The 27,776-nt window shown below is 47.8% G+C and overlaps 11 protein-coding genes across 11 annotated transcripts; 6 read left to right on the top strand and 5 right to left on the bottom strand.

The window, feature by feature from the left end:
- Positions 1-525: 525 nt before the first annotated feature.
- Positions 526-1,938, bottom strand: ASPWEDRAFT_27797 (putative cell division protein kinase (Ctk1); the record flags this gene model as incomplete). Its single annotated transcript, XM_040833044.1, has 5 exons — positions 526-558; positions 605-760; positions 826-1,653; positions 1,712-1,814; positions 1,880-1,938. 5 exons carry the CDS (start codon positions 1,936-1,938, stop codon positions 526-528), a joined length of 1,179 nt encoding a protein of 392 aa, XP_040688800.1.
- A 328-nt stretch (positions 1,939-2,266) lies between these two features.
- Positions 2,267-5,878, top strand: ASPWEDRAFT_40290 (uncharacterized protein). The gene is made up of 6 exons (XM_040835288.1): positions 2,267-2,515; positions 2,611-2,703; positions 2,794-2,879; positions 2,950-3,599; positions 3,664-4,049; positions 4,105-5,878. The coding sequence occupies exons 1-6, from the start codon at positions 2,480-2,482 to the stop codon at positions 5,449-5,451; spliced, it is 2,598 nt and encodes an 865-aa protein (XP_040688801.1). The 5' UTR covers positions 2,267-2,479; the 3' UTR covers positions 5,452-5,878.
- Positions 5,879-7,292: 1,414 nt separating this feature from the next.
- On the top strand, positions 7,293-8,926 carry ASPWEDRAFT_40291 (ankyrin repeat domain-containing protein). Its single transcript, XM_040835289.1, has 2 exons — positions 7,293-7,511; positions 7,565-8,926. The coding sequence occupies exons 1-2, from the start codon at positions 7,502-7,504 to the stop codon at positions 8,428-8,430; spliced, it is 876 nt and encodes a 291-aa protein (XP_040688802.1). The 5' UTR covers positions 7,293-7,501; the 3' UTR covers positions 8,431-8,926.
- A 158-nt stretch (positions 8,927-9,084) lies between these two features.
- ASPWEDRAFT_493057 (coiled-coil domain-containing protein MAD1) lies at positions 9,085-11,523 on the bottom strand. The gene has a single exon (XM_040837260.1). It carries the CDS (start codon positions 11,057-11,059, stop codon positions 9,569-9,571), a length of 1,491 nt encoding a protein of 496 aa, XP_040688803.1. The 5' UTR covers positions 11,060-11,523; the 3' UTR covers positions 9,085-9,568.
- A 625-nt stretch (positions 11,524-12,148) lies between these two features.
- On the top strand, positions 12,149-13,600 carry ASPWEDRAFT_40293 (uncharacterized protein). Its single transcript, XM_040835290.1, has 2 exons — positions 12,149-12,649; positions 12,828-13,600. Exons 1-2 carry the CDS (start codon positions 12,334-12,336, stop codon positions 13,208-13,210), a joined length of 699 nt encoding a protein of 232 aa, XP_040688804.1. The 5' UTR covers positions 12,149-12,333; the 3' UTR covers positions 13,211-13,600.
- Positions 13,601-14,457: 857 nt separating this feature from the next.
- ASPWEDRAFT_111879 (putative NRPS-like enzyme) lies at positions 14,458-17,762 on the top strand (the record flags this gene model as incomplete). Its single annotated transcript, XM_040828278.1, has 4 exons — positions 14,458-14,751; positions 14,814-15,075; positions 15,146-17,310; positions 17,373-17,762. The coding sequence occupies 4 exons, from the start codon at positions 14,458-14,460 to the stop codon at positions 17,760-17,762; spliced, it is 3,111 nt and encodes a 1,036-aa protein (XP_040688805.1).
- Positions 17,763-19,310: 1,548 nt separating this feature from the next.
- ASPWEDRAFT_27803 (uncharacterized protein) lies at positions 19,311-20,038 on the bottom strand (the record flags this gene model as incomplete). The annotated part of the gene is made up of 2 exons (XM_040833045.1): positions 19,311-19,925; positions 19,991-20,038. 2 exons carry the CDS (start codon positions 20,036-20,038, stop codon positions 19,311-19,313), a joined length of 663 nt encoding a protein of 220 aa, XP_040688806.1.
- A 968-nt stretch (positions 20,039-21,006) lies between these two features.
- ASPWEDRAFT_493029 (uncharacterized protein) lies at positions 21,007-21,698 on the bottom strand. The gene is made up of 2 exons (XM_040837258.1): positions 21,483-21,698; positions 21,007-21,427 (listed from the first exon to the last, which is right to left on the bottom strand). Exons 1-2 carry the CDS (start codon positions 21,594-21,596, stop codon positions 21,113-21,115), a joined length of 429 nt encoding a protein of 142 aa, XP_040688807.1. The 5' UTR covers positions 21,597-21,698; the 3' UTR covers positions 21,007-21,112.
- An 827-nt stretch (positions 21,699-22,525) lies between these two features.
- ASPWEDRAFT_171961 (Ygr210 GTPase family protein) lies at positions 22,526-24,372 on the top strand (the record flags this gene model as incomplete). The annotated part of the gene is made up of 11 exons (XM_040830867.1): positions 22,526-22,561; positions 22,621-22,678; positions 22,751-22,760; positions 22,838-23,106; positions 23,169-23,262; positions 23,315-23,346; positions 23,406-23,617; positions 23,664-23,869; positions 23,925-24,104; positions 24,160-24,280; positions 24,346-24,372. 11 exons carry the CDS (start codon positions 22,526-22,528, stop codon positions 24,370-24,372), a joined length of 1,245 nt encoding a protein of 414 aa, XP_040688808.1.
- A 173-nt stretch (positions 24,373-24,545) lies between these two features.
- Positions 24,546-25,036, bottom strand: ASPWEDRAFT_27806 (uncharacterized protein; the record flags this gene model as incomplete). The annotated part of the gene is made up of 2 exons (XM_040833046.1): positions 24,546-24,557; positions 24,626-25,036. 2 exons carry the CDS (start codon positions 25,034-25,036, stop codon positions 24,546-24,548), a joined length of 423 nt encoding a protein of 140 aa, XP_040688809.1.
- Positions 25,037-25,398: 362 nt separating this feature from the next.
- ASPWEDRAFT_27807 (SET domain-containing protein) lies at positions 25,399-27,082 on the top strand (the record flags this gene model as incomplete). Its single annotated transcript, XM_040833047.1, has 4 exons — positions 25,399-25,683; positions 25,756-26,282; positions 26,341-26,920; positions 27,002-27,082. The coding sequence occupies 4 exons, from the start codon at positions 25,399-25,401 to the stop codon at positions 27,080-27,082; spliced, it is 1,473 nt and encodes a 490-aa protein (XP_040688810.1).
- Between the last annotated feature and the right edge of the window lie 694 nt (positions 27,083-27,776).

Consider the following 27,776-nt stretch of genomic DNA (forward strand, 5'->3'; position numbering starts at 1 on the left):
GGCCCAATTGGTGCTGAACCTCTCGCGGCCTCTTCCGCAGGCACAATTTATGCAGACAGATCAGTTCATGGCCCGGGGAAATAATTAGGACCCAAGATCAGAACATCTCTGGTTGAAACAGAAGAGTTTTTTTTTTTTTTTTTTTGCCTCTCTCTAATAATAGTCTTCTTCAGTCATAATTTGTATGGTTGATCCAATATTGAGTCGTCTCCCCTGGTTTCGACGTGCTAATTAGTAGAGAGATATGATCAGGCATGGTCACAATCATAATTCGAGCCGTCCGAGGCAGACCGAACTGATCCCCAATTCCCTTTCTCGAGTCATAATTGGATATTAATCATGCATGGAGGGCCGGGAATCACAAGGCTTGCCCCCTAAAGTTGCTGTCCTGCAGCCAGCGCCTATCTGAAACACCGGCGGATATCTAGATTCACCGCAACAACGCAAATTAGTTTCTTGCTCTCATGCAAGATTTCGGACTATGCACCTGATGCAGGGCAGGATGATATCAATATCAATTTGTTCTCAGGGTGCAGAGAAATATGGATGGTTCAGGGCCTGTGGCAGGTTAGAAAGGTAAAGGAGTAGTGTTCGCGTTTCGTACCTCTGCAGCCGACATCCTCTGACTGCTCTCATAGCAAACCAGCTTGCTCACCAAATCACGGCCTTTGGAAGAAGCTCCCTTGAGGATTTCATCCCAGGGCTTGGCGGGGAATTTATAAAATTCCACCTTACCCCAATCTGGAAGTTTCTTGGTTTCCTGGACAGCATATCAATATATTGACCTGACTGGAGGGGAAAGCAAGAGAAAATGGGATTACTCACAGGCCACATATGCTCATCTGGAGTCCCCAGAGCGTGAAAGATGGATTGGATCAGAGACAGGTCGCTTCCAAGAGGCCCCGAGTCAAACAGTTGTTTATGACCTACGGCCACAGCTTCCGCAACAACACAGCCAGCTGCCCAGAGATCGAATGTTGTTCCATATTCTTTTAATCCAAACAATATCTCCGGTGGTCGATAACAGGTAGTTCCCACATCAGTGATCTTTTGATCAAAGGGTTCAGACCCCGCGTCTCCTTCTTTCCATCCAATTCCAAAGTCTGCTAGATACGCAGGGCCTTCGGGAGAGTTCATGAGAATGTTTGATGGTTTTATATCTCGGTGAATGATACCCAACGTATGGAGATGAGACAGAGCACTGAACATATCACGCAAATGAGACCTGGTCTGCCCAGCAGTGACCATGTCCCCACGAAGCAATTGTTCAAAGTTATACTTCATAAATGGGAACACGAGAATGAGTCGTCCTCCAGAAAGCTTGAATGTCTCCAGGAGAGGTATCATATGTGCACTAGCAGCTTCTCTCAAAAGCCGAACCTCACGTTCGGCGTCGTGTGGTGCTGTCATGAGATGTGGTATGGTGACTTTCACTGCTACCAGAGCCCCGTCTTCCCGTTTTGACTTATAGATGGTGGAATGAATCCCGTCAAAATGAGGCAGACATGATCTATATTGGCCAATGTCTTCACCTCCAGTCCATGATTCTTCTGGGTCATCACGCAACTGATCGGGACTACTGATCACCGGCGCTACCGAGCCTGTGGCTTCTGCAGCGTCAATAGCATCCTGTATCATGCGCTCATATTCTTCCTGCCAAGTTCCTAATCAGTAAGAGGTTGATGAGAGGGTGTCATCTGGAGGAGCTGACCTTAGATGTAGCTTTATCGTAAGCCTCATTCTCGAATCTCCTCGCTTGCGATTGAGCTTCCGCAAACGCTGCAGAGGATGAGGCCCGTTGATAGGCTGAAGTTCTATGAGGATAGAATTAATAGAGCTTCTAGCTACTTGAAGCCATGGTCTTTCGCTGTAGACTTACAAGGACTGGGTGGCTGTCAGTCTATCCGTGAAGCCCAGAGTTTTCTTCCAATCAGCCATGATCAGCTATCGCCAATCAACAATACCCCCTTATACGATCTGTCGGAAACGAAGTCAACAAGTCTTCTCTCCTGAATTCGAAGCCCTATTCCGTCTGAATCGCATTGTCTTGGACGTTTTCGTAGATGAGGAACACAATAATCGACGTGACCATGTGACGTATCCCTTCCCCTATCCGGCTAGCGCCCCTGTCATTACACGCCCGTACGTAACATTAGACCCTGCCCTGGCCTGGAAGCACCCTTGCTTTACCATACCTTACCTAACCGAACCGAACCGTACCGTACGCTCGGACCAACTCCTCCGTGGTTCTTCCGGCTGCCAACCCGCCATCGTCATCACATCCAGCATCATCCATCATTACGTCCTCTTCCCTCCGTCCTCCCCAGCGTCATCGGCTCTGTTTGTTCGGAGGGCTGTTTCTATTCGTTACTACGCTGCTCAATCGCTCGTTCGATCCTTGACTTTCTCACCGGTTATCCTTATTTCCTATTATGCGACTCGCGGACTCTCCTTTCCACAGCGTGACCTATGAGTAGTTATGGAGCTCTCACGGCAGGAGTATCCAGCTTTGCTGGTATGATTGGCTCGACTCCATATTTTCTTCTCTTTGGTGTCTCAAGAAATAGCGAGCAACCATGACTGACAGTTTGTGATTTTCCCGTCAATTAGGCCTCTTTGCAGCCCAGCCAAGCCAGTACTGTGCTCAATGATCGCATTCGTCTCATCAACAAAATCAACTCGGACATTGCGGACTGGCTCCAGGTACGACACATCAATTATTATTCCACCTATTTACTCGCTGCATAGTTTCATCGCATCATAGAAAGCTGACTTGTCCGATCTTTGCGACAGGAACGGCGTCGGGTTGAGGAACTGTACGCGCAAGGCTTGCGGAAACTGGCGCATCGCCCCCAATTAGAAAATGCGGCCGCGCTCGGGTAAGCTGGCAATACCTCGGGATATTTAATTCATACTGTGGAATTTTATGAGACTGATTGTCTGAAAAAGGATATTTCAGCTGCCATGGCAGCGCATCGTCAGCTCGACTGAAACGGTCGCTACGTCACACGAGACCTTTGCACAGAAAATCGATGAGGATGTTGAGCGTCCTCTGAGAGAATACAACACCAAGAACCGCGAACTGTCGTCAATGCCCGGTATCCAGAGCGACCTCGCTGGACTGGCCAAGAACATGGAAACGTCTCAGAAGAAGGTAGACAAGGCTAAAGAAAAGGGCCCGAAAGGAGCGGACAAGCTAGCTATCGCTGTCAGCGCCGCGCAAGAGGTCGCTCAGCAATGGGAATCGAGGGCCCCGTTTGTGTATGAGCAGCTTCAGGCAGCTGATGAGGGCCGACTCAACCATCTTCGGGACGTTCTTACTCAGTATGGCACACATGAAGCGGATCAGGTAGAGCGTTGCCGTCAGGCAGCCGAAAGTTGTTTGAATGTGCTTCTCAATGTCGAGACCGCAGATGAAATCAAGACATTTGCTGCCAAGATCAATGGCGGAAGACCTGTTGCTTCACGACAGGAAATATCTCGACAGGAAACTTCGTCTCCTGCGCCTGCACCTGCACCTCTTGCGCCCCCACCCCGCATCCAGGACGATGCTGCTAGTCAACGCTCGGAGAATTCGGGTCCTGTCAGGACGCCTCCTGGTAAGAGAAGCTTTGTTACATTCCCATCCTTCCGTGAATAAATGCTCACTTCTATTTGTAATAGCACCTGAGCCACAGCCTCGCAACACAACTCTGGGAGGCCTGAAGCGCCTAGGTACGGTCATGAACAGAAGAAAGAGCATTGTACAACCCGGAGGCGCCTTTGGCTCCGAAAAAAAGCACCGCAGCCCATTTGCTTCCTTTAAGAGAGGGGATTCATCCCGTGAAATGCAAATTCCTGAATCACCACCTTCTGGCCAGGAACGCCCGGGTACCGCTCTTACTTCACAGGACAGCCCCAGCACTGGCCGGAATCTGAGCGAATCACGGGACCGTGAAGGTCTTAATGCGATATCATCCAGTCCAGAGCCTCAGCCAGCTGCTACAAATGGAGCAGCACCGTTGGAGACGCTCGTTGGGCCTGGTCTTTCAACTGCTCCTGCCAATGAAGTAAGTTATAATACAGCCGTTTACGTAGAAACTCAATAACTGACTGATCGTATAGCCCCGTGCTGTCGACTCCGAAGGTTTCACAGAACGGCCACAGACTATTGACGAGATCACACGAGCTGAGAGAGAAGCTGCCGGCTTGGAAGAGTCCGGCATGAATCTAACCATCCGTGACCAGCCAATTTTTGAAGATGAAGATCAAGCTAAGCAGGCAATGGATGACATGGCCAGCACTTTGCGAATGCGGGCTCAGCAGACTGGGGTTAGACGGAATGCGGGCACTATTCGTGGTCGCCGTGACGTCCGGAACACTGTCTTCATTCCGAATGTCCCTGCGCCGGGCCATGAAATCCCATCTCTTCCCTCTGGGTCTGATGCACCTTCGCCAGCCTCACCAGGTCTGCTCGCCAAGCATGTTACTTCTCCTAGTACTGCCACCGATGACCACGCTCTGTCGGATACTACCTCTATCCGTTCGTCGCATACTCTCAGTAGCATAACAGGGCCGGCTCTGCACTCTGACCTACATGAGGCTGGTCTGAATGCGTCGATCATAGAGACTGTCAGTGCATGGTTTTCGGAGGGTGCATTGACAAAGTCATCTGTCGTTGGAGAGCTTGCGCTGGCATATAACCAAACCCCTGACTCTGCGGTCGATAAACTTCGTGTTCGTTTGGATAATTTCCAAGTGCTCGAGAAGGTTGCTGCAAACCCCCACTTTGTGCATGAGGCCCCGGCTCAGGCAGACGAGAAGAGGGGTGAATACACTATTCTTCTTCCCAGTATTTCTCGTCCCTCGCCCACGGTGGCCTTTAAATATCAAGTGCATCTCGACCCCACGAATAGTTCAGCCTACTGTCCCGTCATCTTTAAGCCAGTGTGGAATCTGGAAGAGTTCCAAGCAAGCGCTATTGTCTTTTATTCCTTGGACCCATCGTTCGCATCTACTGTCCCTGTGGAATCGGTGATTCTCAAGAACCTGGTTCTGACAGTGAACCTGGACACAACCCCCCGTGAAGACTCTGGCGAAGTCGCTCACGCTACGAGTGCAGTTATGTACCCTAACGCTGGGGCCACATTCCGTCGCAAGCAATCTGCCGTAATCTGGAAGATCCCCGAACTTGAGCTTAAGACCGGAGGGGATGGCAAGTTCTTGGTTCGGTTCTCAACATCCAGCAGCGGGCCACGGAAGGGCAAGGTTGACGCCAAGTTTGAGGTTCAAACTGCTGGCACTGGACCCCGACTAGGAATCAGTGCAGCTTCTGACCGCGCGGAATCCCCTCAAAAGTCTGATCCTTTTGCCGACGACGACTCTGGAACCCAAAACACTCTGCCATCTGCCACATGGAACCAAGTGCCTACTGTGCGAAAGCTCGTTGGAGGGAAGTATGTCTCGTCTTAGGTGAGGCTTTGGCCTTATCTGATAGAGTCATTTGCAAATCTATGAGCCCTCCAAGTACAAAGGTTTTCTATCTACCTTGGACTATATTACGAATTAGAAAAGACCACCTCCCATTCCCTTCCTTAGCCACCAACTACTCCCACCCTGTGATGCAATCATTTAATTTCCTCAGTGTTATATTCCACCCCCCCCATGCCGCCCGATGATGCCAAAATTTGCTTGCATTTATGTACTATCCGGGTAGGAAGGTATCATTATGTTTTCTTTTTGTTCCTTTCTCTTGTGCAGTTTTGCTCTTTTCTGTGTTTATGCCAATGTCTTCTTGGTTTGATAGGATCATTTTTTTTTTTCTTTTCCCCATCTCGATACTGTCCATCCCCCTTCCCACTTTTTCTCTGTCATAATCTGAACTTTGGCCATGCTGTCAGGATAAAACAAGCATAGTGATTGTTCTGTAAATACAATTTCTTTTTTCTTCTTCTTTGCCCTTTTTTTTTATTTTTAAGGCTGGTGATTGAAGTTGTGGAGTCTTATCGGTACTAAATACCAATTCTGGGATCAGCCATTTCCCACTGCATCAGTCTAGTGTATACAGTAGTTAGCCTTCTATTGGCCAGGAGTAATAGATCGCCAGAGAGAAACATGCATCGTAGTTAGCTTCATTCTACCATTTCGGTATGAATATATCAGGCCATGTTTCCTCGTCATCACAGGACCAGGACTAGTTTACAAGCATTCTGCCAGATGGATTCGCCCTTTTTTTCAGGGCGGCAGCGTCTGCTACACGGTGATATTTAACCAAATGGGACTTCTTTGAGTCTACAACCTGAAGGCTACTGTGACGCCAACTTGATAGCTTCATGCCTAGACTACACTGGTTGTGTTGATCTCCCTATGGACTCTAACAGCTCTCACTCCGATGGGGGCCATTGAAGATATATAAAACGTCTTTTCTAATATCTTAGCAGCTAACGGTTTTCTACTCAAAACACCATCTTGATTTTTCAGTTTTCAATTCTTTCCGAAGAACTTATTCTTCCCCTTCTAATTTTATCCAGAAAGCAAGAATATATGTACATAACAGCCAAAAGCGCAGCACAAAGAAAACAAATAACAAGAACAATCAGGCACTTTCTCCTAGAAACCAAGAATCATATATACAAGACTCGGAGACAAAAGCGCACTACAAAAGATGGAACAAATGACAAGAACAACCAAAGGGCATCCCCTCTCTTCTCACACAGCAAAGCCCTAGTTTTTATCATCCACATTGATCTTGACTTTGTTGTGGTTAAGGATCTTCTCCTCGACGGTCTTGTAGAAGGATTGGGCATCTGGGCCATGCTTATCAGTGGCGAGGGTCGTCTCAGTCTTAGCATACAAAGCCCTCTTCTTATAGCTGCTTGAGATATCTACTCTTCTAACAATCACCTCACTGAAAGAGCTTTGAGATGATCTTATAAGCACTAATCAAGCACGCGTTGCAAGGCATCCTGAAGATAACCAAAACGCATACTCAATGAGTATAGAAAAAGGGCGATCAAGAATGATACCTTGCTTCGTTCTTGGGGGCAGTTTGTCGAAAATGGCTCAGCTCTTGCTAAACAGACATCTTGGTGACTAGAACTAGACAGTCGCAGTCAGAGGAATACTTTTATTGTTATCTTTTTTGGAATTGATTGACGAGAATATCTTTTAGGGTTATAGAGTACATGGAGAGTAATAGCAGCCTTGTTCCTGCATCTTCTGCAGAATGATTCTTACTCATCCATCTTACCCTTTATTATGTCAACTACGCAGATCCTCATCCTCTGCTTATCACTTTCTAAAAGCAATGGGAGACGGCATCTGTACAGCCTACAATCTGCAGTCCAGAGAGGCTGGGTTCAACCTGTGGTGAGGGCGCAGTTTTATCTTGGCAAGCGCAATGAGGATCACCTTTTCTAGACAACGACTTCTCTAAAACAACATCATCTCTAATACTCTAGATATCAACTAATCTAAGAATAACCTCTTCATTTCTCCCTCAGAAATGATCAGGGTTTCAGAAATGACCATACGTGAGTGCTCGTCATCTCCTCCTACCGTGATCACTATACTAACATAACAGCAGCTTCCATCCACTCAGCTGGGCGCTCGCTCCTCAAAGCATGCGCCCAAGGCTCGCTCTCCAGTGTGAAAACGTATGCTCCTCAGCTATACACCACAGCTGGCATCGACAAAAGGACTATCCCGCCTCTGAGGCTTGCGATAGCAACCGCCGCCGAGAACGGCCATTCCAATATTCTCCGCTACTTCTTCACCAATCTCCCGCAATGCCAACAATCGACCGACCCGTGGAACCCGACGATCGATATCGAAGACCGTGAGATTCCCGAAGAATGGCAGTCAGCCGTGCTCCCCGACTTAGTGGTCCTGCGCACCGTACAGGCATCTAAACCAGCCGCCTTCCAAACACTCATGGACTTCGGTCTGCCTGTCAACCATCCAATGGACAAAATTGGGTCTCCGCTCACAGTCGCAATCCAGCGACAAGACGTAGAGATGGTGCGGTTCCTGCTAAGCAAGGGCGCGGACGCAAATGATATATACTGGATCCCCTTCGACTCTGTCCTGGCGCGCGCCGCATCACTTCCTTCATTGGAAATTGTGAACCTCCTCCTTCAACACGGTGCAAACGTCCAGAGCTCAAACGCCCTCAAGGGTGCTGCGGAGTGCGGCCGCATTAATGCTGCTACTATACTGCTCGAACACGGTGCCGACATCAACCAGGTCTTCCGACATGACCTGTATGATGATGACGACCCAAGAGATATAATTGGTACAGCGCTGCATGTTGCAGTCCAGCATGATCAACAAGACTTTGTCCGATATATGTTACAGCGAGGTGCGCGGACAGATCTAGCAGACGGAGAAGGGCTCACTCCTCGTCAACTTGCACTGGCGCAGGGGAAGACAGAGATGGTAAAATTACTTTGATAGCTCAATTTGCAGCGCTCCCCTTCTTGTTGTAGATAGCTGCTTCGGTCTCTCTTCTTTTCCCCTTCTGCATCTATCTCCTCTCTCTCTCTTTTGTCCGCTTCACTCCCTCTTCTGGCTCCGACCAATAGTCGTAACTCCCTCTCTCTGCTGCGGCCTACTAGAATGAACAGTCACATTGATGATACCAATGCTTTTTGGATGAAACGATGGGGGCGATTCAGAAGAGCGGATTAGCAGGTAAATGAGGGTAGGTGTTTTTTCTTAAGGTCGCTTATGGGCTGCTCAATCCGATGCTCAGATTATCAGTTCAACTCGAATACTCCAACCCACTCCCCTTCCATTCTCTGGGTTTGTGGCAACAGATACTGCGCGGACAGCGCGCAGTGATGATACAGTATTTATTGCTCTGGTTCTGATTCTGTGATTCGATATTAGATGCATTTTAGCTACAAGTGGTGATAGTAAGGCAAAACTGACAGGATTTCGATGATCTAACTACCTACGTACCTTGATCATGGCCTTCCCAGCTGAATAGGTCAAAATCAATAACTGTGCGAACATATAGTTAATGTACACTATATAGAGCAAAAAAATACGTGAGAATCAGAATAGGAAGTCACTAAAAATCACTGCAAACTGATTAGATCACTTTTTATTACTATGACATGAGTCTAGCTTTGTTGACATTTCAGTACGAACCTCCCCTGGATAGGGCCTTGCACAACTGTACCATAGCACCTCTATACATGATTCAAAAGATCAGCTTTCTATTTAAATAAATCTATCCCATAAATATCACATTTAACCCCTCTGGTCGACCAGGGAGGGTTGATTTGTTTTCATATAAAATGTTTAGTGAGTGAAGCTGATATTATATATTTTACAAGCCGGATTTGCTAGGCCATGGACGAACGACCTATCAGGAAATGGCAGTGCCTGTAGATTAAAGACTGGAGGGAATGACATATATACAACATATGAAAAGAGTTGATATATGACTATATTCTGCACACAAACATGGTTTCTCACATATATCATCGTTACAGTACACGGAAATCGAGAACGGAAAACATAGCACAAATGACACCAGTGCCGGGGAATCATACAGAAAGAAATAAGAAAGAGGGAGAAAGGCTCACATCCTCGCAGCCCTTGTGGTCTTGTCGAAAAAGTCCAACGTCATGGCAGCCAAGAAACAGGGAATGTCTTTCCGTTCCTCGACCCAGAATTTAATCAGATGTTTAATCTCCATGGCAAAAAGACTGTTAGGGCCACCGGAGATCTTCATAGTGCCGTTCTCTCCGTCGAAGATGATCGAGTTCTCCTCTCCATTGCCCATGCTGCCTGGACCCTGGGAGTCGGACGCATCTCCATCACCATGGCGATAGGCAGGTGAGAGGTGAAACATGGAAGTGACCCGTACTCGACCGTTGGGGAGGAAATCCAGCTTGTAACCAAGCAGCGAAGCGACTGCCTCGCGAAATTCGGACGACTTGGCAGTCCAGATCTCCTTCAGACGACGCATGCGCTTCTCCTTGTCGGCAACCGACCGCTCCATGTCGCTGATGTCCAACTTCATGCTCTCCAGGGCACTAACAGGGACAACCTTGACATCTGCCTGGCTGCCATGCAGCTGGGCGAGCAGATCACGGTTCTCGGCCCTGAGAGTGGTTATGGTGGACATTTTGAGATTCTCTGCCTGAGCAGTGGGGTTGTCGCGCAGTTCGAGAACGCGGGTGCGTGATTTAGCCTGAAGCGATCTGAGTTGCGATTTCATGGCCTTGAGTTCGCGACGAAGAAGTTCTGTTCCTTGCTCGGATTTAGACAGAGATTCCTGCAATGTTCTGTTCTTGCGGGACAGAACAGAGAGACGTTCATGCTCTGCTTCGCTTTCTGCAGGTGGTGAGAGGGGCCGTTTGACCCCTCGAGGCTGCGACTCCTCCTGTTGCGTGGCTTCACGCTTTGAAAGCTCTTCATGGGCCTTTTCAAGCTCCACGCGATATTCATCAATTATCTTCTCCAGATTCGCGATTTGCTCGGACTTTTGTTGGTCAAACTGGCCTTCTTCCGCATTCATGGTCTCCTCTTCCGCATCGAACATCTTCACCTGCGCACGTAGGTATTCAACTTCCTTGATGGCAAGAGCACGTTGGCGTTCCAGCCGGGCCTTGATCCGGCCGTCGACTGCCCCTCCTCCGGCAGCAGCAGCAGCTCCTGCAGTCCGAAGCTTTTCCATTTCTTGTCGCATTTGAGTTCTTTCGGTCTCCAGATTTTTGATCGTTTCGTCTTTCTCCAAAAACTGCGCTTCAATCTTTCCCATATTGTCGACAAGAGTGGCCTTCTCGATCTGCTCCTGTAAAAGCGCTTTTACAACAGCCTCCGGAGAGTCAATGTCTGCTGACTGGTCATTGTCCTGTAACAAACTTGTCCACGATGTCCTTTCGTCTTCAAGCATCTGCTTTTGAATCTGAACAGTTCCCAATTCAGACTCAACCTCTTTCATCAACTGAAGCTGGTTCTCCAATGACTTTTTCTGTTCTTCCACCACCTCGACATTTTTCTGTATCTTGCGTAGATGGCGAAGCTCTGCAGACTGCTCCCGGTTTGTGGACTCCAAGTTCCTCATATGATTCACCTGGTCCGATAGCTCTCTTTTCAACACAGCCAATGTTTCAGCATCACTTCCCTCAGCTTTTAGGCGTATATTTTCTGTCTCTAGACTGGCGACATCACTTTGTCGTTGGACCAATTTCTCTTGAGTGGTCTGTAAATCGTTCCGTACATTTTGAATATCGTTATGAAGTTCCTCGAGGGTCTTCTGAAGGGATGATCGGATCGTTTCTAGCTCGTTGACCTGATACTTTTGTTGTCTTTCCTGGTCGGACAGTTGTGCCTGTGTATCGCTAACCTCCTCCTGCAAATTCTGATTTTGGTCCTGAAGACTTCTAATCTTCCGTTCGAGATCGACTTTTTCGTTCAGTGCTTGATCTTGGGCCTCCTTCAGCTCTTTCGCGAGAGCCTCGCTCTTGTGGGTGGCGCGATGACTAGCAGACTCGGCGGCCTGGAACGTAATAGTCAGTTTTTGGGCATGGATTCAGACATGCCAAGGACAAACCTGAAATTTTCTAAAGTCCGCATCTGCCTTCAATTGTGAGTCCCGAAGCTCCTTTTCATGGCGGAGTACCATCAAATCCCGCTCCTGTTTAAAGTTCTCGAGTTCATATCTCAAAGTATTGACTTGCACTCGAAGCTCATCCTTCTCCGTATCTGCAAAAAAACTAGTCAGGATCCCAATAGTCAATTCGAGGTGCAAGTATCGTGGACTAACCAGGCTTCGGAGGTTGAGGTGGCCGCATGGACTGTCGCAAGGTATTATTTTGACCCCCTAAAATCGATGAGGGAGGAGGGCTCCCCACTAAAGACCCAACTGAGAGTCGTGAGTTCCTCCTTGAACTCATCTGAAGCAGATTAGTCTTCGCGACGTCCTTTGGAGATTCATCCGTCAAGCACTTACTCTGGCGATCAGCTCAAAACCAAAGAAGCAAAAGTCAATTTAATATTCCACGCTCTCCCGAAAAGGAAGCCTTCCCTTCTACCGACAGGGAAGGGGATGAGCGAGTTCGACAAGCTCATCGACGATGATAATAGCAAGAGCAACAATGATCGCTGCTTGTTTTCCCAAGGGCCGTCGAGAATCCCGATTGGGGCAATCCGCTGAGTCAGCCGCACCACACTTCGAGCTCGCATTCCCAAAACGGATTAGGGCCGAAATTTTGAAATGATTTCGATTTTTTGCGGGCTTCGAAAGATTTACTCCATCACGAACGAATTAATTCCCCCTCACGCCCACCCCTTCTTCCCCCAACCACTCAGACTCACCGCGTGAGACCTACAGTCAAAATGGGCAAGGACAAGACCGAGAAGAAGGACAAGCGCGAGAAGAAGGAGAAGCGCTCGGAGAAGGATGGAGTCCGCAAGAGCAGCAAGGACAAGAAGGAGAAGAAGGACAAGACTGTGCTCGCCGATGCTGTAGAGCAGGAGCTTACCAGCAAGGTCTTGGATGGCATTGACCAGGCTGTCGCCTCGGAGACTCCTGCCAATGGAGATGTTGAGATGGAAGTCGACGCCGCCCGCCCCGTTGGCGCAGTTGTGCCATTCGCCAATCCTTTGGTCGAGGACAAGAACGCAAAGAAGGTCTTGAAGAGCGTCAAGAAAGGTAAGGATTCGAATCGCAATCGCTTGCTTTTTCTTCCTCAGACACAGTCCCATCGGCTCGTGAGAGGGTGAAATCTTCTATGGGTTTTGATGATTGTGTCCATCTTCCGTCGATCTATGATACTCCAGTAAAACTCGGTCTATTTGATACTGACGACTGCTTCTTTTTCTACTTGTAGCTGCCGTCAACAAGTGCCTTAAGCGTGGTGTTAAGGAAGTCGTCAAGGCTCTCCGGAAATCGCCTGTCCCTGCCCCCAACGCCGCCCCCGGTCTCCCCAATGGTGTTGTTATCCTCGCTGCTGATATCTCGCCCATGGATGTCATCTCCCACATCCCCATTCTGTGCGAAGACCACGGCATCCCCTACGTTTTTGTCACATCCAGAGCTGAGCTCGGTAACTCCGCTGCAACCAAGCGCCCTACAAGTGTGACCATGGTTGTTCCCAAGTCGGCCGCAAAGGGCAAGAAGAAGGACGCTGATGACGACGATGAGGACTTCAGCAAGGTGTTCGAAGAGTTGGCCAAACTTGCTGAGAAGGAGGCCAAGAAGGTGAATGTTTAAATTATATATGGCTGGTTGCTCTTTCTTTTTCCGTTATTTCCTAGTCTCGAGGCCCTTTTTTTCTTTTTTTACCTCTGCCTTGTCAATTGCTATGGCTGTACAGTTTCACGTTATTGTTTGACAAGACAGTGCATGTCTTTGGGGTCTGGCCTTTGGGACGTATTCATTCATGGGTTGATCTTTTTCGATATGTCTGTTGCAAATCTGGCGTTCTCCTATCGGTGTATGAAAAAAGGCAGGAAGAATGAAACTTATCAATAAAAATACAACAACATATGTCTCCATTATGACCGCATCTATCGACATTAGCTTTATTTCAAATATTTATTTCATTCGGTTATGCCGGCATGGACCGCATTGGCCCTATCTTTTGGGCTCATCGATGCTGAGGCTTATGCCGCTCGCCCAGCGCATACCATGTCACCTGACCTGCCCTGCCTTGGTCTCCGGTTGTTGTTATGCTCAGGCCCACCAACACCTCGAAGAAAGAGCCAATTTTTGCAGACCAGCGTTGAAAGCAGATCTCCACTTGGTCTCCCGGCTTCGGCCACTATTATTATGCTTTCCTGGGATTTTCCTCTCTATGCAGAAGACAGTCGGCACAAGAAACCGCAATGGACCCCATCGGTTTGCCGAACAAGGCCTGAAAATGGCAGAACTACTCGCAGGATCGCCAGCTAGCAACGCTTGACTGCTTAGGACCACGTACTCGAGCCAGAAACTATCCTTGGTTCCTTCTTTTCTGAGCTCTAGCTTGTTCTTTTCGTATCCACGCTGATAAAAATCCCCTGCATAGAATCGACTAGGATCCATCCAGGATCGGTTGATCGGGTTCTCGAGTTCCCTTATCAGCCCAAATTCCACGATGACTGTGCTTCGTGAGAAGAATTATCCCGCCAAAGTGACGCAAACTCCACTTCTGGTGTTGCAAATAGTCGTGCTATTGGATCCTTCCTCATGGTATGGCCACACCAGTGCGCTGGGAGGGCCACATTAGCCCTATATACTACATATCCTCGGACAATCGGTACTGTGAACGGTAAGAATATGTTCCTTCGTGGCGATCTCGACGGAGCAAGGTCCATGGTTGCAGAAGTATAAAGACTGCAAGCTTGGTAGGCAATCCGTGGAACCTTTTCTATATATCCAGTTCCAATCTTATTTTATTCTTTACTCCCTACTCTCTCAGCGAAATTGCCTTTATACTCAATCATATACCAATCATACCAATCTTGCATTTCTTCCCCATGGCAGTAGAGAATCCCAGAGATGTCGGGAAGAGGCTCATGGCACGGGTCATTGATGACCTGGCACAGCAGGATCCGGGCAGAAAGATGTGCGCCATGTGCAAGGGCTCTGATGTATCGGATGGCTTCTTCGACATCACATTCCGAGACCTTGCGCATGCCGTGAGCTATATGTCCTGGTGGATTGAGAAGTCGATCGGACGCAGCTCTTCCAACGAGACGTTGACGTATATCGGCATGAATGATATACGCTATCTCGTGGTTGTGATGGCCTGTAACAAAACAGGATATAAGGTGAGTGCTGGCTTGACATTATTGTGCAACGGCAGGAATACTAATCAACAACCAAAATGCAGCCGTTACTTTCTTCTACCCGCAATTCAGACGAAGCGCACCTCCATCTCCTCGATGCTACGAAATGCTCGAAACTGGCCTACAGTGCAGAACGGAAACAAAGAGCGCTCGAGATCAAGGACCTTCGCCCTGATCTAGATGCCTTTGAAATTCCATCATTGACGGAAATGCTAGAAAACCACACTGCATTCTATCCGTTTCCCAAGTCGTTTGAAGAAGTTGAAAATGACACGGCCTTCATTATACACAGTTCTGGTACAACCGGTATGTAATAACCTGCGGCAATCATCAGGGATAAATAAGAAGGTGATTCTAACCCTTCATCTTCATTTAGGAATGCCCAAACCTGTTTATCTCACTCATGGCTTTTTGGGTGCGTTCGAGAATGACGGACACCTCCCACTTCCTGCTGGAAGGGCCATTGGTACGCCCCAAATCCTTGGATCGGACGACCTTATCTTCGCCACTACTCCATTCTTTCACCTCATGGGATTCGCTTTGATTGTATGGTCTGTTTTCCACGGTATTCCATTCGTACTCTCTCCAGATAAACCCATGTCGGCCGAGCTTTCGGCAAACATGCTGAACGCGGCTAAGCCAACAGCCGCAGTCTTCCCTCCATCTATCCTAGAGGATATGTGCAAGTCAAGCGCTTCCTTGGAGTCTCTCTCTCGCTTGAAGTATATATACTTCGCAGGTGCTCCTCTTTCACCTGACGCAGGTCAGCTGATAAACGAGAGAAGCAGAGTTGTTACTTTCCTTGGAAGCAGCGAGGCTGGACTGATCGCTTCGATGCTTCCAGAGAAGAAGGAAGACTGGCAATATTTTGAGTGGATTCCATCCTATGGAATCAGTATGCAGCCAGTGGGAGAAGGTTTCTACGAACTGGTCATCCCTAGAGGCGAAAACCGAGATATTCATGGCATCTTCCACACTTTCCCGGATTGCAAGGAATATCATACAAAAGATCTCTTTACGAAACACCCTACTCGACCCAATCTTTGGAAATACTATGGACGTCTTGACGATGTGATTGTACTCAGCAACGGAGAAAAGTTCAACCCGATCACTATGGAGAAGATCATCGAGGGACACCCGTTGGTATCGCGAGCCGTCGTTGTTGGACAGGCCAGGTTTCAGTCTGCCCTTCTCGTTGAACCCAGCTGGTGTAAATGGAACGAAGGAAAGCCTGTCAGTGACTTGATTCATCAGATTTGGCCAGCAGTGCAACAGGCAAACCGAGCTGGTCCAGGCCACGCGCGAATCATGAAAAACAAAATTGGAGTGGCGTCTCGGAACAAGCCTTTCAAAACCACGCCTAAGGGAAGCACACAGCGAAGACATGTCATCAAAGACTACGAAGAGGAAATCGATTCGATCTATGCCGATTCAAGCAACGATGAAGCGAGCTACGAACTGCCCGAGGATGCCAATCTACCCATTGTGAAGGATTTCGTCCGGAACACTGTTTCCAACCTGCTGGACTCTAAAATCTCGGACCAGACCGACTTCTATGCTGCAGGTCTTGACTCTCTACAGACCATGCAACTTAGCAAGATGCTTCAACGCGCCATCCAGTCACGAACCCAGGGCAATGACACCATCACGGCACAAAAGATCTATGCCAATCCAAACGTGGAGCAGTTGTCTCAAGCTCTCTATGGTATCATTTGCGGAACCGTAGAAAACAAGCTTTCTCGCTCCGAGAAGATTGACGCTCTCTTGGAGAAGTACACCGCTGATCTTCCCGAGCAGGTGTTGGATGGGCACAACAAGGATGATAAACACACCATCATCCTGACTGGCTCAACGGGATCACTTGGAAACTATATTCTCAGCACCCTTCTGAATGACCCAAGCGTCAGCAAGGTGTACTGTTTGAACAGATCGGAAGCCCGAGACAGACAGGCCAAGAGCTTCCAGGAAAAGGGACTGCCTTTCGGTCCTGAAGCCGAAGCAGAGGTTGAATTCCTTCAGGTAGCCTTTGGTGATGAGAAGTTCGGACTCGACAGTGACAAGTATGCCGAGATGGCCCGTTCTGTCGATACCATCATCCACAATGCCTGGAGGGTGGACTTCAACATTTCCGTTGATTCCTTCGAGGATGTTCACATCCGGGGCGTCCGACGCTTTGTTGACTTCAGTCTTCAGAGCACTCACCACGCTCACATCCATTTTGTATCCTCTGTGTCAACCATTGGATCATGGAAACCAACTCATGGACCAGCAGTTCCTGAAGCCCCACTGGAAAACTGCGAAGTTGTTCTACCCCAAGGTTATGGAGAATCTAAGCACATTGCCGAGCGTCTGTGCTTAGAGGCCTCTCGACGTGCTGGTGTGCCAACAACCGTCTTCCGTGTCGGACAAATTGCTGGACCAACTACAGAGAAGGGTATTTGGAGTCGGCAAGAATGGCTGCCCACCATTGTTGCGACGTCCAAGACCCTCGGAAAGGTCCCGGGTGCGCTAGGATCAATGCTAGTCGACTGGGTTCCAGTTGTAAGTTCTAACTCAATCTTACTATGCAGGATGCCTTTCTTATATTCTAACACAATTAACAGGATACACTTGCCAAGATCATGGTAGAGATTGTCAATACCCGTCGCACCACCCAAGTCGACACTCGCTGTGCTGTCTTCCATCTTATCAACCCGTCCAGCACGTCTTGGGAATCGCTTCTTCCATCCATTGAGGAAGTCTACCCTGTCGAACGGGTTGAACTCTCCGAATGGGTCGGAGAGCTGGAGCGCATCGAGAACCCATCCGCTGAGGAAATTGCCGCAAAGCCAGCGCTGAAGCTGCTCGATTTCTACCGCGGATTGGAGGGAGAGGGGTCTTTGTCGTCGCCAATCGAAGTGACGAAGACAAAGGAAGCGAGCGCAACGATGAATTCCCTCGGGCCTGTTTCGCAGGGATTGATGACGAACTGGCTGAAGCAGTGGGCATTTTAGATGGAGATACAGTAATATTTATAGACTTGCATCAGCGATTCAAAACATAGAGATAGGCATATATAGACAGCATGGACTTTTTTACTTTTTTCTATCCATTTAAAGTGGCACAACATTTCGTATGCCAATGACCTTTAATGTTACATTGCGCCCTGCAGCTATCCGTTTGTACATATCCATGTGAAGATTCGAAGATATTCCGAGTGAAGAATCAATGTAGATCCCCTCTGCGTGCAATGGAGAAGCTGATACATTCACATGTCAATAAACAAGGTATGAATATCAATCCAAACCATTCCAATTCCAACCCATTGAACTCGAGGTTTCTTTGTCTCCTGCGAGATCTGCTGCAAACCGACTATCACGGGTTACGCACTGCAAGTCTTTGTGTAACAGAACAGACAACAGTAGCCCGATACTCTGCAGACTTGGCTCTAGAAAAAGGAACGATTCCTCAAGTTTAAATAATAATTTATTTCTTCATTCCCCTCTTACTAATTATGAGAACACACCTCGTTGTGGATGTATTCTTAATGGCGTCAATTCGCCCTCGACATGCGTGTGCCTTTGTTCTTCTTTTATATCTTCAAACCATCTTTGCTTTTCCAATCCATCGACTATCTTATCCTAGTGATTGGAGATTAACAGCTATCCCGACAAATGAAATTAAACCTGGATGGATATTTGTTTATTTGCCTTTACCGGATCATCTTCGAGATCAATGTCACAGGGTCCGTCTTTCCTAGGGTATATCTATCTCATACTGACGCTTGGCTTAGAAAAACCTCCCTATACTCGGTGAAAAGCAAGACAACATCAACCATGATTATGATAATCAGGACCAACCATTCCAACCGTGTAAAGACAACATCCCCTGCCCCCATAAAGGCCCCCTAGGATGCCCCCCTCCAACTCCCCACCACCAATACCAGAATGAGTCATCGGATTTCCCAGTCCATCGACAGGATCATCGCGTCACTTGCTGGTCCCACGGTTTAAATGATACTTCCATCCAGAATGGGACAAAACCAAAGGGTTGCGATGTCATTTCGCCTACGCCTTTGTTAGCATTATCTGGAGATGACGATATCGATTGCGCCTTGGCTGTCAATGTAGTTGGGAGACATAGTATTGAGAGACCCCCAGCGTCTGTCATGATTCTGCTAGCGATGATGTGGTTGGCGATTCTGGTACTTGGGGTGGTTAAGAATGTGGAACTTGTTTGGGGGAGATGGGTTGTGAATGATGGCTTGGAGAGTGAAGGTTTTGGTGGATATGGAAGGGGAAGAAAAGGTGATTTGGAAAAGGCATAGGATAGTGCGGTTTAGGGTTGGAATTGGATGGAGGCGATATTATTTTGTAGTTGTCTTGAACTCTACGAGAGCACTTCTTGAGATTTTGATAGAATCAATTCGTTATCTATATTACAAGAGGTATGTGAAATAAAACAAGGCATGTCCATGGATCATAGCCCTGCTTTTCCTGGACAACAACACCGCATGAATCGCTAATATGCTGTCATTAAACCATTCCAAACTCGTAACTCATTTATGCCCTCTGGTCTCGCTGCAGCGCCTCGTATGGCTGCTGGTTGTCGACACCCTTCTGTCTCGGACCTTGACCTGCATCAAGTCCGCGTTCATAGTTGGTGCTCGAGAACTTGTTCTCAGCACCGCGTCCAGGGTCGTTCCGGCTGCCAATGTCCGAGTTGAAGCTGGCATTGTACTTGGGGTCATTGGGGAATTCGTCACCACGACCATAGCCACTGCCAGTGGCCTGGGAGGGCTGCGAGGGCTTCTGCGAGGCGGAGTATTCGTGCTCCTGTCTCAATTCCTGTTTGGCTGCGGTGGGCCCGCCAACGTAGCCAGACTGGGAAAGATGGGCACCGGGGTAGTCTCCCTGGCCACCCAGGGCCTCAGGGTATTTATCCTGTCTGTTCAAGTCTTCGCGAGCAGAGCCAACTGGGGCAGATGGGAGCTTGGTGGCCGCGGAAGTGTCTGTGGTTTTAAATGTAGACTGGCCACCAGAAACACCGAGAGGCTCTGCGCCACGGTTTTGGGAGAAAGCACCACCTTTCGTGGCAGACTCGGCGGCGAGAGAGTCGTTGGTCACTGGCCCAGAGGCTTCGGTAATGGGGTTGTTGGCAGCAGGGTCATTGGTGACCTGTACGAGTAAATTGTCAGTTTCACATTTCAAGCTGGCAATTTGTGAAAGTCGATAGACCGTACCTTGGTGCTTCTGGGGCCCGGGTTAATTGGCTTTCCTTGGAGATCCATGATGATGGTTGATGATGCGTAAAATGCAAGTTTTGTTTTGAGCGTGTGAAGTTTCAAAAGTATGCCTCAAATTGAATTGTTGTGAAGATATAGAAGAGTAGTCAATGGTTAACAAAGTCAAGTGCGATGGCAGAGCTATATAGCCTCGACTCTTGTACATAATCGATGACCCTGTCGTCTTGATTGATATCCCATGGATCTTGTGATGTCATTCTGACGACGCACGCCAGCCAATTCACCGTTGGCGACATCAAAGTACGTCAATAGAAACACACCAGAGTCATCGAGACACTTCCAGTGACGTATCAAAGAGTGCGATCGCGGTCGGTGGAGATACTGTGTCGACAGAAACCTGAACCCTAAGGTTCTAGACATCCAGACCTTCAATGCCCAAGGACGATCCCCAATTTTATCTTGCTTTCTTCCCCACATGATCAACTTCCAAGTATGGAGCCAGTTTAAGCATTATTTTTTCCAATTATTGCCCATGAGGACGAAACCAAATCCCGGGGTTGCAAAAACCAGCTATGAGGTGTCGACGTGTCGACTTTTCGAGAACTGGGCAGAAGTCGGATTGACGTCACGACCGCAAACAAACTGGGCGCGCGAACTCCTTTGCAGGGCCTAAGTGATTGACGAAACCAAATTCAAGTCGTAACAAGCATTATCAAGTCTAACCTGTCAATTTTCTGCTTGAAACATCATTGCTGCGGGCGTGTGAGCTTATGCCCCGCGAAGTTGAAGTGATATCAGAACTTCGGACTGGAAAGGGGGGACGAGAAGCATCACGTGACAGTATACAAGTCTAAATCGATTGCAAATTGTAACTCATCAAGAATCTCAAACATAGTGACTATAGCAGGCTGGTGATGCTTTCTAGTAAATTCTCCAATTGAGCTAAAGGGACAGTCTGTATGAATATGTTCGACGCAAATTTATTCAATAAGTGTTTTAACTACATCTTACAACGTATGATAGTCATTGTCGAGAAGATTAAGAAAATACTATTAGGGCATCCATTTTCTCGTAATAGTAAATCTATAGTTACATTTAACATCCACCAGAATAATTATATTACCGGGCCAGGGCATCTTTGGGAAGCCCATCCAGGTTATCTTTCCCTTGTCGTCCAACGTTGCTCAAGGGAGCCGTGTTCTTGTGCAGCTCCTCGCCAGACTGGCGCACGCTGCTGCTTGCTGTCGCAGGCTCTCTCAGGGCGGTATCTCCATCACCAGAAAGAGGGGCTTCCACGCGTCCTGAACCTACGTTGACATTTCTCTGGTCTGCAGACTGCCAGTCGCTAGCTGTTGGTGGTTGTTCGGGCAATGGAAGGTTGGACTTGTGTTCTTCAATTTCTTTGGACTTGTCTGTGTTCTGATCGATGACAGACTGCGAATAGATTCTTAGTTTAATGTCGAAGCAAAGATCGAACTACTGGACTTACCTTCAACATTGAGACATCAGAGTCCTTGGGGGTTTTACCACCTTGCACTTTGGCAATGTGGGATTCCGGCTTCCGGAGATCCTGGGCAGTGGTGTGGAATGTTTGGTCCGACATTTTGAATAAAGGATTTGATTGAGATCGATGTAGCAGAAAGGATTTCAGTTTGATTCCTGTGTAGGTATGAGAATCAAATTTAGACACGAACAGTTTGAGAGCGAATTTAAGCTTTTATATCTATCGAGATCAAACCCATGAGCCAGTTTGGGAGACATCCATGGCTAGTGACGTTAGCTTTTGACATGACGACATGTTGACTTGTTATCCAAGCTTTGCTTCGCCTCGCATCAAGTATTTGTTCGGTGAAAATAGCGGGGATGGAGGCAAAACCAATCCAGTAGGTGGCCGGCAGAACCATGTCATATCGCAGGATTGAGATTGTTCCATAGAATCTTCCCAGCGTACTTGGCCATCATATCCGGCTTTCTGGAATTCTAAATCATGTATTCTGTAAGCTTGTATCAGGTCAGGTCGCATCCTTATTATTCGTGGAACAATGAAATATTCCAAGTTCCTAGAGTCCTCTTGTCTCAGGCATCTTCCGAGAGACAAACGGCAACCGGGGAATTTCACTATTTTATGATGGCTTTCAGTATTCGATCCCAATAAGGCTCAATTGAAGCCTATCTGATTGTTATGGTCCGGTGCTGTTCTCTCCAGTAATGACATTCGGTCATTGTGTATAGTACAATTGACCCTGCAGGCCCTTCACTATATAGCAATGTCCGTATGACTAGAATGATAGCCAGAATCCCCTGGGCAACAATGAGCACTGTTCGAAGAGTTGAAGACTTCGCGTCCAAAAACAGCGCCTCCTTATATTTCGATACCGCCTTCCAATATAAGTCGGCAGAAAATGGCCATTTTCCCCGCCGACAGCGATAAGGGTTTTTTTGTCACTCGTCTTGTATGCGCTGTGAAGAGATTAGACTTTTGTTCTTTCGTTATCTTGTTATTCGCATTTAGAATTATATTCATATTTGAAAATGCCCAAGGATCCATTGGTTGGGCTGGTTGGAAAGGTCTGTCTCCTTGGTTTCTCAGTGAAGATACGCCGCTGATTGATTTGAGGGGCATGTAGCCATCCAGTGGAAAGTCGACCACACTCAATAGTTTGACAGATGCTTCTTCCAAAGTTGGTATGTTTAAGTACTTGTATATGCGAATTTAATACATTGGAATTTCATTAATGGTCACCGTTTGATGCGCAGGAAACTTCCCGTAAGTCGACGAGCCTCCAATTCTTTTATTTCACCGGAAATATCCCTCTCGAATGAAACCTAATTCGGCACCTATAGATTCACTACTATCGATCCTCAGCGCGCCATCGGATATCTACAAATAGAATGCGCATGCCAGCGATTCAATGTCTCGGACAAATGCAAACCAAACTACGGAGGTTGTACGGACGGGCGACGCTCTGTTCCCATTGAGCTTCTGGATGTTGCAGGTCTGGTACCAGGCGCACACCAAGGACGAGGCTTGGGAAATAAGTTCTTGGATGACCTGCGTCATGCGGATGCTTTAATCCATGTGGTTGATGTTAGCGGAACTACAGATGCCGAAGGTCAGTACTGTTCTCTGCGTCGCAGGTGGGATAATTATACTGAGATATTTGGGGACTTGCAGGGAAGACAACGCGAGGATACGACCCCTCGCAGGATATCGAATGGCTGCGATCCGAGATTGTGCGATGGGTGCTTGGAAACTTGATGCAAAAATGGTACGTATATAATACAGATAAATACGGAGGGTCGGTGCTGATTATCCTATAGGGGCTCTATCAAGAGACGACACTGTGCAACAAGTTAGTCGATGGCGCCCTGAGACCCCTTTGTTATTTAGGTATATTGACCTCGAAGCTAGAGTCGACTGCCGTGGATACTCTACAGAATCAATTTTCGGGTTACGGAAGCACAACGCAAACTGTCGCACGTTGTTTAGATCGATTATCAATGAAGGAGCCACTTGAGGAATGGTCAGATGAAACCGTCGAGCTAGTCGTCAAAACATTCATTGACGAGAAGTTCCCGACGGTTTTCGCATTGAATAAGATCGACCATCCTGATGCAGACAAGGTGCGTTTCTTGACTTATTGCTGTAACAGGACTAACAAGAATTTAGAATGTCAGCAAGATCGCTAAAATGCAGGACCCGAAATCCATAGTACTCTGCTCTGCGATATCGGAAGTTTTCCTTCGGAGACTTGCAAAGCAAGGCTACATCAAATACACAGAAGGTAGTGAATTTGTAGATACGAGAGAAGACCTCATTGAGATGGGAGAGCCTGATGGTGGTGACTTGAAGGAAATGGATGAAAAATTAAAGACGTAAGTTGTTTCGGGATCACACAAGATACGAATCATTTTACTGACGTTGATTTAGTCGTGTTGAAAACCTGAAGGATATGGTCCTTTATCGCTTTGGCTCAACTGGTGTTGTACAGTGTCTCTCTCGAGCCGCAGAGCTCCTGGGACTCGTGCCTGTTTTCCCAGTCCGAAATATCAGCACATTCTCCTCTGGGGCCGGCAGTGCCGTATTCCGAGATTGCGTCCTGGTCAAGAGGTGAGTGCAAACGATCCCAATAGCTGCTCATACAGCATCATCTGACATCAAATAGGAACACCACTGTGGGCGAAGTTGCCCATAAGGTTATGGGAGACGTGCCTATCAATTACATTGAAGGCGTGGGAGGAACCCGAGTCTCCGAGGATGAAATCGTCCAAGTAGGAAAATACGACGTATGTGCCGGTCCTATCAGTTCCATGCATTTATATGTTTACTAACACATTCTTTCTTCTTCCAGGTGCTTTCATTCAAGCCTGGCCGGTAGTTTGATCATGATTATGTACAGTCGATGTGGAATGAATTTCTTGGTAATGAATCAAATCACTGCGACGATGCAATTTTCATGGCGATTACCCGATTGTATAGAAAGATTTAACCTTGCATTAAGAATCACAAAAACCCAAAAGTTCAGGATATCTCTCCCAGCAAAAGCAGAAATCATTTGCCTTTCTGTAAACAAGTTAGTTTCAGGGGCTTCACACAACATGAAGCCCTGGGAAGCCAGCCGGTCAACTCACCTGGCCTCTTTCATCGTTCATTCCAATTATTGGCTCCGGGGCATTGGGATGCTCTTCCTTTGCTTTCCTTTGATGCTTGAGCCCTCCTCTCTCCGTTTCGGCTTCAGACTTAGTATTGTCTGCGATGCCCTCTGATTCCTCCCGATTCTTCATACCCGCGTAGGACGCTTCTGTCGTTGGATCCGTGGTATCACCTCCTTTTGCTCTATTTACCGCATGGCCCTGCTCGTTCGATCCTTTCCACTGGCTGGGTGAGGAGCCGCTAAAACGGGCGCGAACACTGTTAGGTGTGGTATAAACAGCCGGTTGTAGGATGGACCGTATTGGGAGAAGGCTAACCCGCGGAAGCCGTGGAACGAGGATACTGTGAAGCTTGGGAGTCTGAGGTGGAAGACGTGTATTGCTCGGCATATCGAATGTCTTTTTGATAGTATTGTTTCAACTAGAATGTGTAGGTACCCGAGGAGCTTCTAGTCTATATATCAAGTGCAATTGTCACTTTAAGCTATGGCTGGGGTGTAATAACCCCTCAGTAGCTTGGAAACCATATTCCAACCAAGGACGCTGAGATGGTCTCGTATGACGTCTCGATGCTGCAATCGAGTGTCTAGACTCTGGATTGGGATATGGGTATAGGGCTTAGGGCTTGGTTTCTTATCGATAACGGCATTGACATGACAGCTCTCCGGCTTCTCGTGAGCATTCATTATCATCAAATCTACGCAGTATCAGGAAATCTATCATATCGGCACGTCTTCAGAGTACGATCCGATATGAAACGCGAATACCTCCCCGTGGAAACTCTCCCAGCCTGGGCAAAACTCAATGGTATTTCCTTGGCTGGTGTCGCGTTCGGGCGACTACAAGCAGAAGATGGGACCGACAAGGGATGTGCAATAGTAGCGACCGAGGCAAAAATCAACGAAAGCGAGTCGAATCCAGAAATACTTCTCAAAATGCCTTCTGATCTGGTCTTGTCGCTCGAGACGGTGCATAATTATGCCAAGGCTGATGGTTATCTACGGGAGGTGTTGGAGGCTGCTGGCGATTTCGGTAGAGTATGTTTCCATATCCCTAGTTTAAAGAATGAAATTGTATTCCATTCAAGCCCCTTGAACTGATATATGCAGACAGCTAGAGGTGCAATATTGATCTTCCTAATCATGCAAATCACATACTCCAGTCCAGACTTTGCGACCGAGCGGCATAAAATCGGCGTCTCGAACCCGTGGACCGAATACATAAAATTTATGCCGTCCACGATTCTCCTACCGACATTCTACACGGATGAAGAATTGGAACTACTGCGCGGGACTTCGCTCAGATCTGCAGTGGAAGCAAAAGGCATTTCCCTCGAGCGGGAATTCGAGCACCTGCGTCACGCTACGGATAATATATCTTGGTGTCAGAAGTACTGGTGGGGCGAGGAAACGGGCAAGTTATCGTTCGACGATTGGCGATATGTGGATGCTGTATATCGGTCGCGTATGCTGGACTTACCTGGAAGTGGTCATTCGATGGTTCCGTGCGTGGATATGGCCAACCATGCTTCTGAGGATGCAGTGAAGGCACGATATGATGCGGATTCGGAAGGAAATACAGTGCTTCAATTACGCGGCGACAGAAAGCTACATGCTGATGAGGAGGTTACCATTTCGTAAGTCGCTGACTCTACAGGTCTTGGCTCAGTAACTCATGCCTGAACCTTGTTCTAGATACGGAGATGAGAAGCCGGCATCGGAGATGATCTTTTCATACGGTTTCCTTGACATGGAGAGAATAGATGCAAAGCAGACTTTTCTGGACCTGGACATTCCTGGTGATGATCCCCTGAAGCTAGCCAAAAAAAGGTTTTGCAGGGATGCACCTGGGGTCCAAGTGAAGACTGCTGCTAATGCTTCTGGCGCGACTTGGGACAGTCCCTTCGTTTGGTGGGCCTGCGTTAATGAAGAAGACGGACTCGACTTCACGGTGCTTCAAACGACTGATGGAGGAAAAGAACTTGCAGCTATTTGGAAGGAAGAGGGTATTGAAGTCTCTAGTCGTCTCAGGGACATTTTAGCGGCTGATCCGATGTGGGAGGTGTTTCAACTTCGCGCTGTGATGATTATCCTTGATCGACTAGAGACTCAACTCGCCACCCTTCGTGAGACAGAGCAGATTGTATCAGAAGTTAGCCGCGATGAGGAGTTGAAGCGCGCAATTTTCCGGCCCGATGTCTTTAGGATAGCTACCAAATTGCGGGAGCTAGAGGCCAATTTGCTAGAGAGGGGTATCGAGGACCTGGTGAGGAAGGTAAGTGATTGACACATGTCGCTGAGCTGCAAGCATGCGAAAACGCATTTCGAAGATGCTGATCATGATTGGTGCATGTAGAGGGACGAGTTGATGGCGACCGAAACAGTGGCTGCTTATCTCGGCCAACAAGGCGATAATATCGAAGAAGATTTCTCATGATTGTGACCGACGAAAATGGCAACGAATGACACATTTATGATGCGAACTGGAGCTCATTTAAACAAGCTCGGCCTATATAATGCAATTACCGTGTGGTTAAGATCGCTGCTGCTACCAGGGCTCGTATGGTGAGCATGTAACCAAGTCCGAGTCCAACCCGTCTCCACCCCACAGCGGGGATGGCAAGACTTCATGGATCCAGTTAGATACATTGAGTAGATGAGATACCCCGGGTGTTGATCGTCCAAGATTGGTACAAAGAAAGTTTGGAGATGTGCTCAAATTATTGGACGGGTCTTTTGGTTCAACGTCATTCAAGCTCGGCATTGGGACGTATCGACTACCGGGATTTTACGAGAAAAGCTCCCGTCTGGCGATGACGTTTTCGCCTTCCTTTGAACGGTCTCATTCGCACCTACCTAGAATGGTTATAGAGGATTGGGGTAATGAAAGGTACCAGAGTGTGGGATGGATGTTTCCCATGTCCTTCCGATATTAAGGCCTGGCAGTACATATCCTGGTCGGCCACGAGGATGATAAAATTACCACCTCATGTGACTGCAAGAGATTGGACTGAATCATTACAGTTCCTGCAGTTGGATGCATCGATACTGCAATTCCCTGCATGAAAGTACACAAACAACGTACGCACTCTAAACCCATCCGCTCTGGCATACAGGTGGGTAATACTCCG

The sequence above is a fragment of the Aspergillus wentii genome, assembly GCF_001890725.1.
Source record: "Aspergillus wentii DTO 134E9 unplaced genomic scaffold ASPWEscaffold_4, whole genome shotgun sequence".
In the NCBI taxonomy this organism is placed as follows: domain Eukaryota; kingdom Fungi; phylum Ascomycota; class Eurotiomycetes; order Eurotiales; family Aspergillaceae; genus Aspergillus; species Aspergillus wentii.

What these genes read in the sequence shown, in the direction of transcription:
- ASPWEDRAFT_493057 (XM_040837260.1), bottom strand. Translation starts at nt 11,059, where the DNA reads ATGAGGAACTTGGAGTCCACAAACCGGGAGCAGTCTGCAGAGCTTCGC.
- ASPWEDRAFT_40293 (XM_040835290.1), top strand. Translation starts at nt 12,334, where the DNA reads ATGGGCAAGGACAAGACCGAGAAGAAGGACAAGCGCGAGAAGAAGGAG. An exon ending in CTTGAAGAGCGTCAAGAAAG is followed by an intron (nt 12,650 to 12,827) that starts GTAAGGATTCGA and finishes TTCTACTTGTAG; the next exon opens with CTGCCGTCAACAAGTGCCTT.
- ASPWEDRAFT_40290 (XM_040835288.1), top strand. Translation starts at nt 2,480, where the DNA reads ATGGAGCTCTCACGGCAGGAGTATCCAGCTTTGCTG. An exon ending in AGGAGTATCCAGCTTTGCTG is followed by an intron (nt 2,516 to 2,610) that starts GTATGATTGGCT and finishes CCCGTCAATTAG; the next exon opens with GCCTCTTTGCAGCCCAGCCA. An exon ending in ACATTGCGGACTGGCTCCAG is followed by an intron (nt 2,704 to 2,793) that starts GTACGACACATC and finishes TCTTTGCGACAG; the next exon opens with GAACGGCGTCGGGTTGAGGA.
- ASPWEDRAFT_493029 (XM_040837258.1), bottom strand. Translation starts at nt 21,596, where the DNA reads ATGTCGGACCAAACATTCCACACCACTGCCCAGGATCTCCGGAAGCCG. An exon ending in CTGATGTCTCAATGTTGAAG is followed by an intron (nt 21,428 to 21,482) that starts GTAAGTCCAGTA and finishes ATCTATTCGCAG; the next exon opens with TCTGTCATCGATCAGAACAC.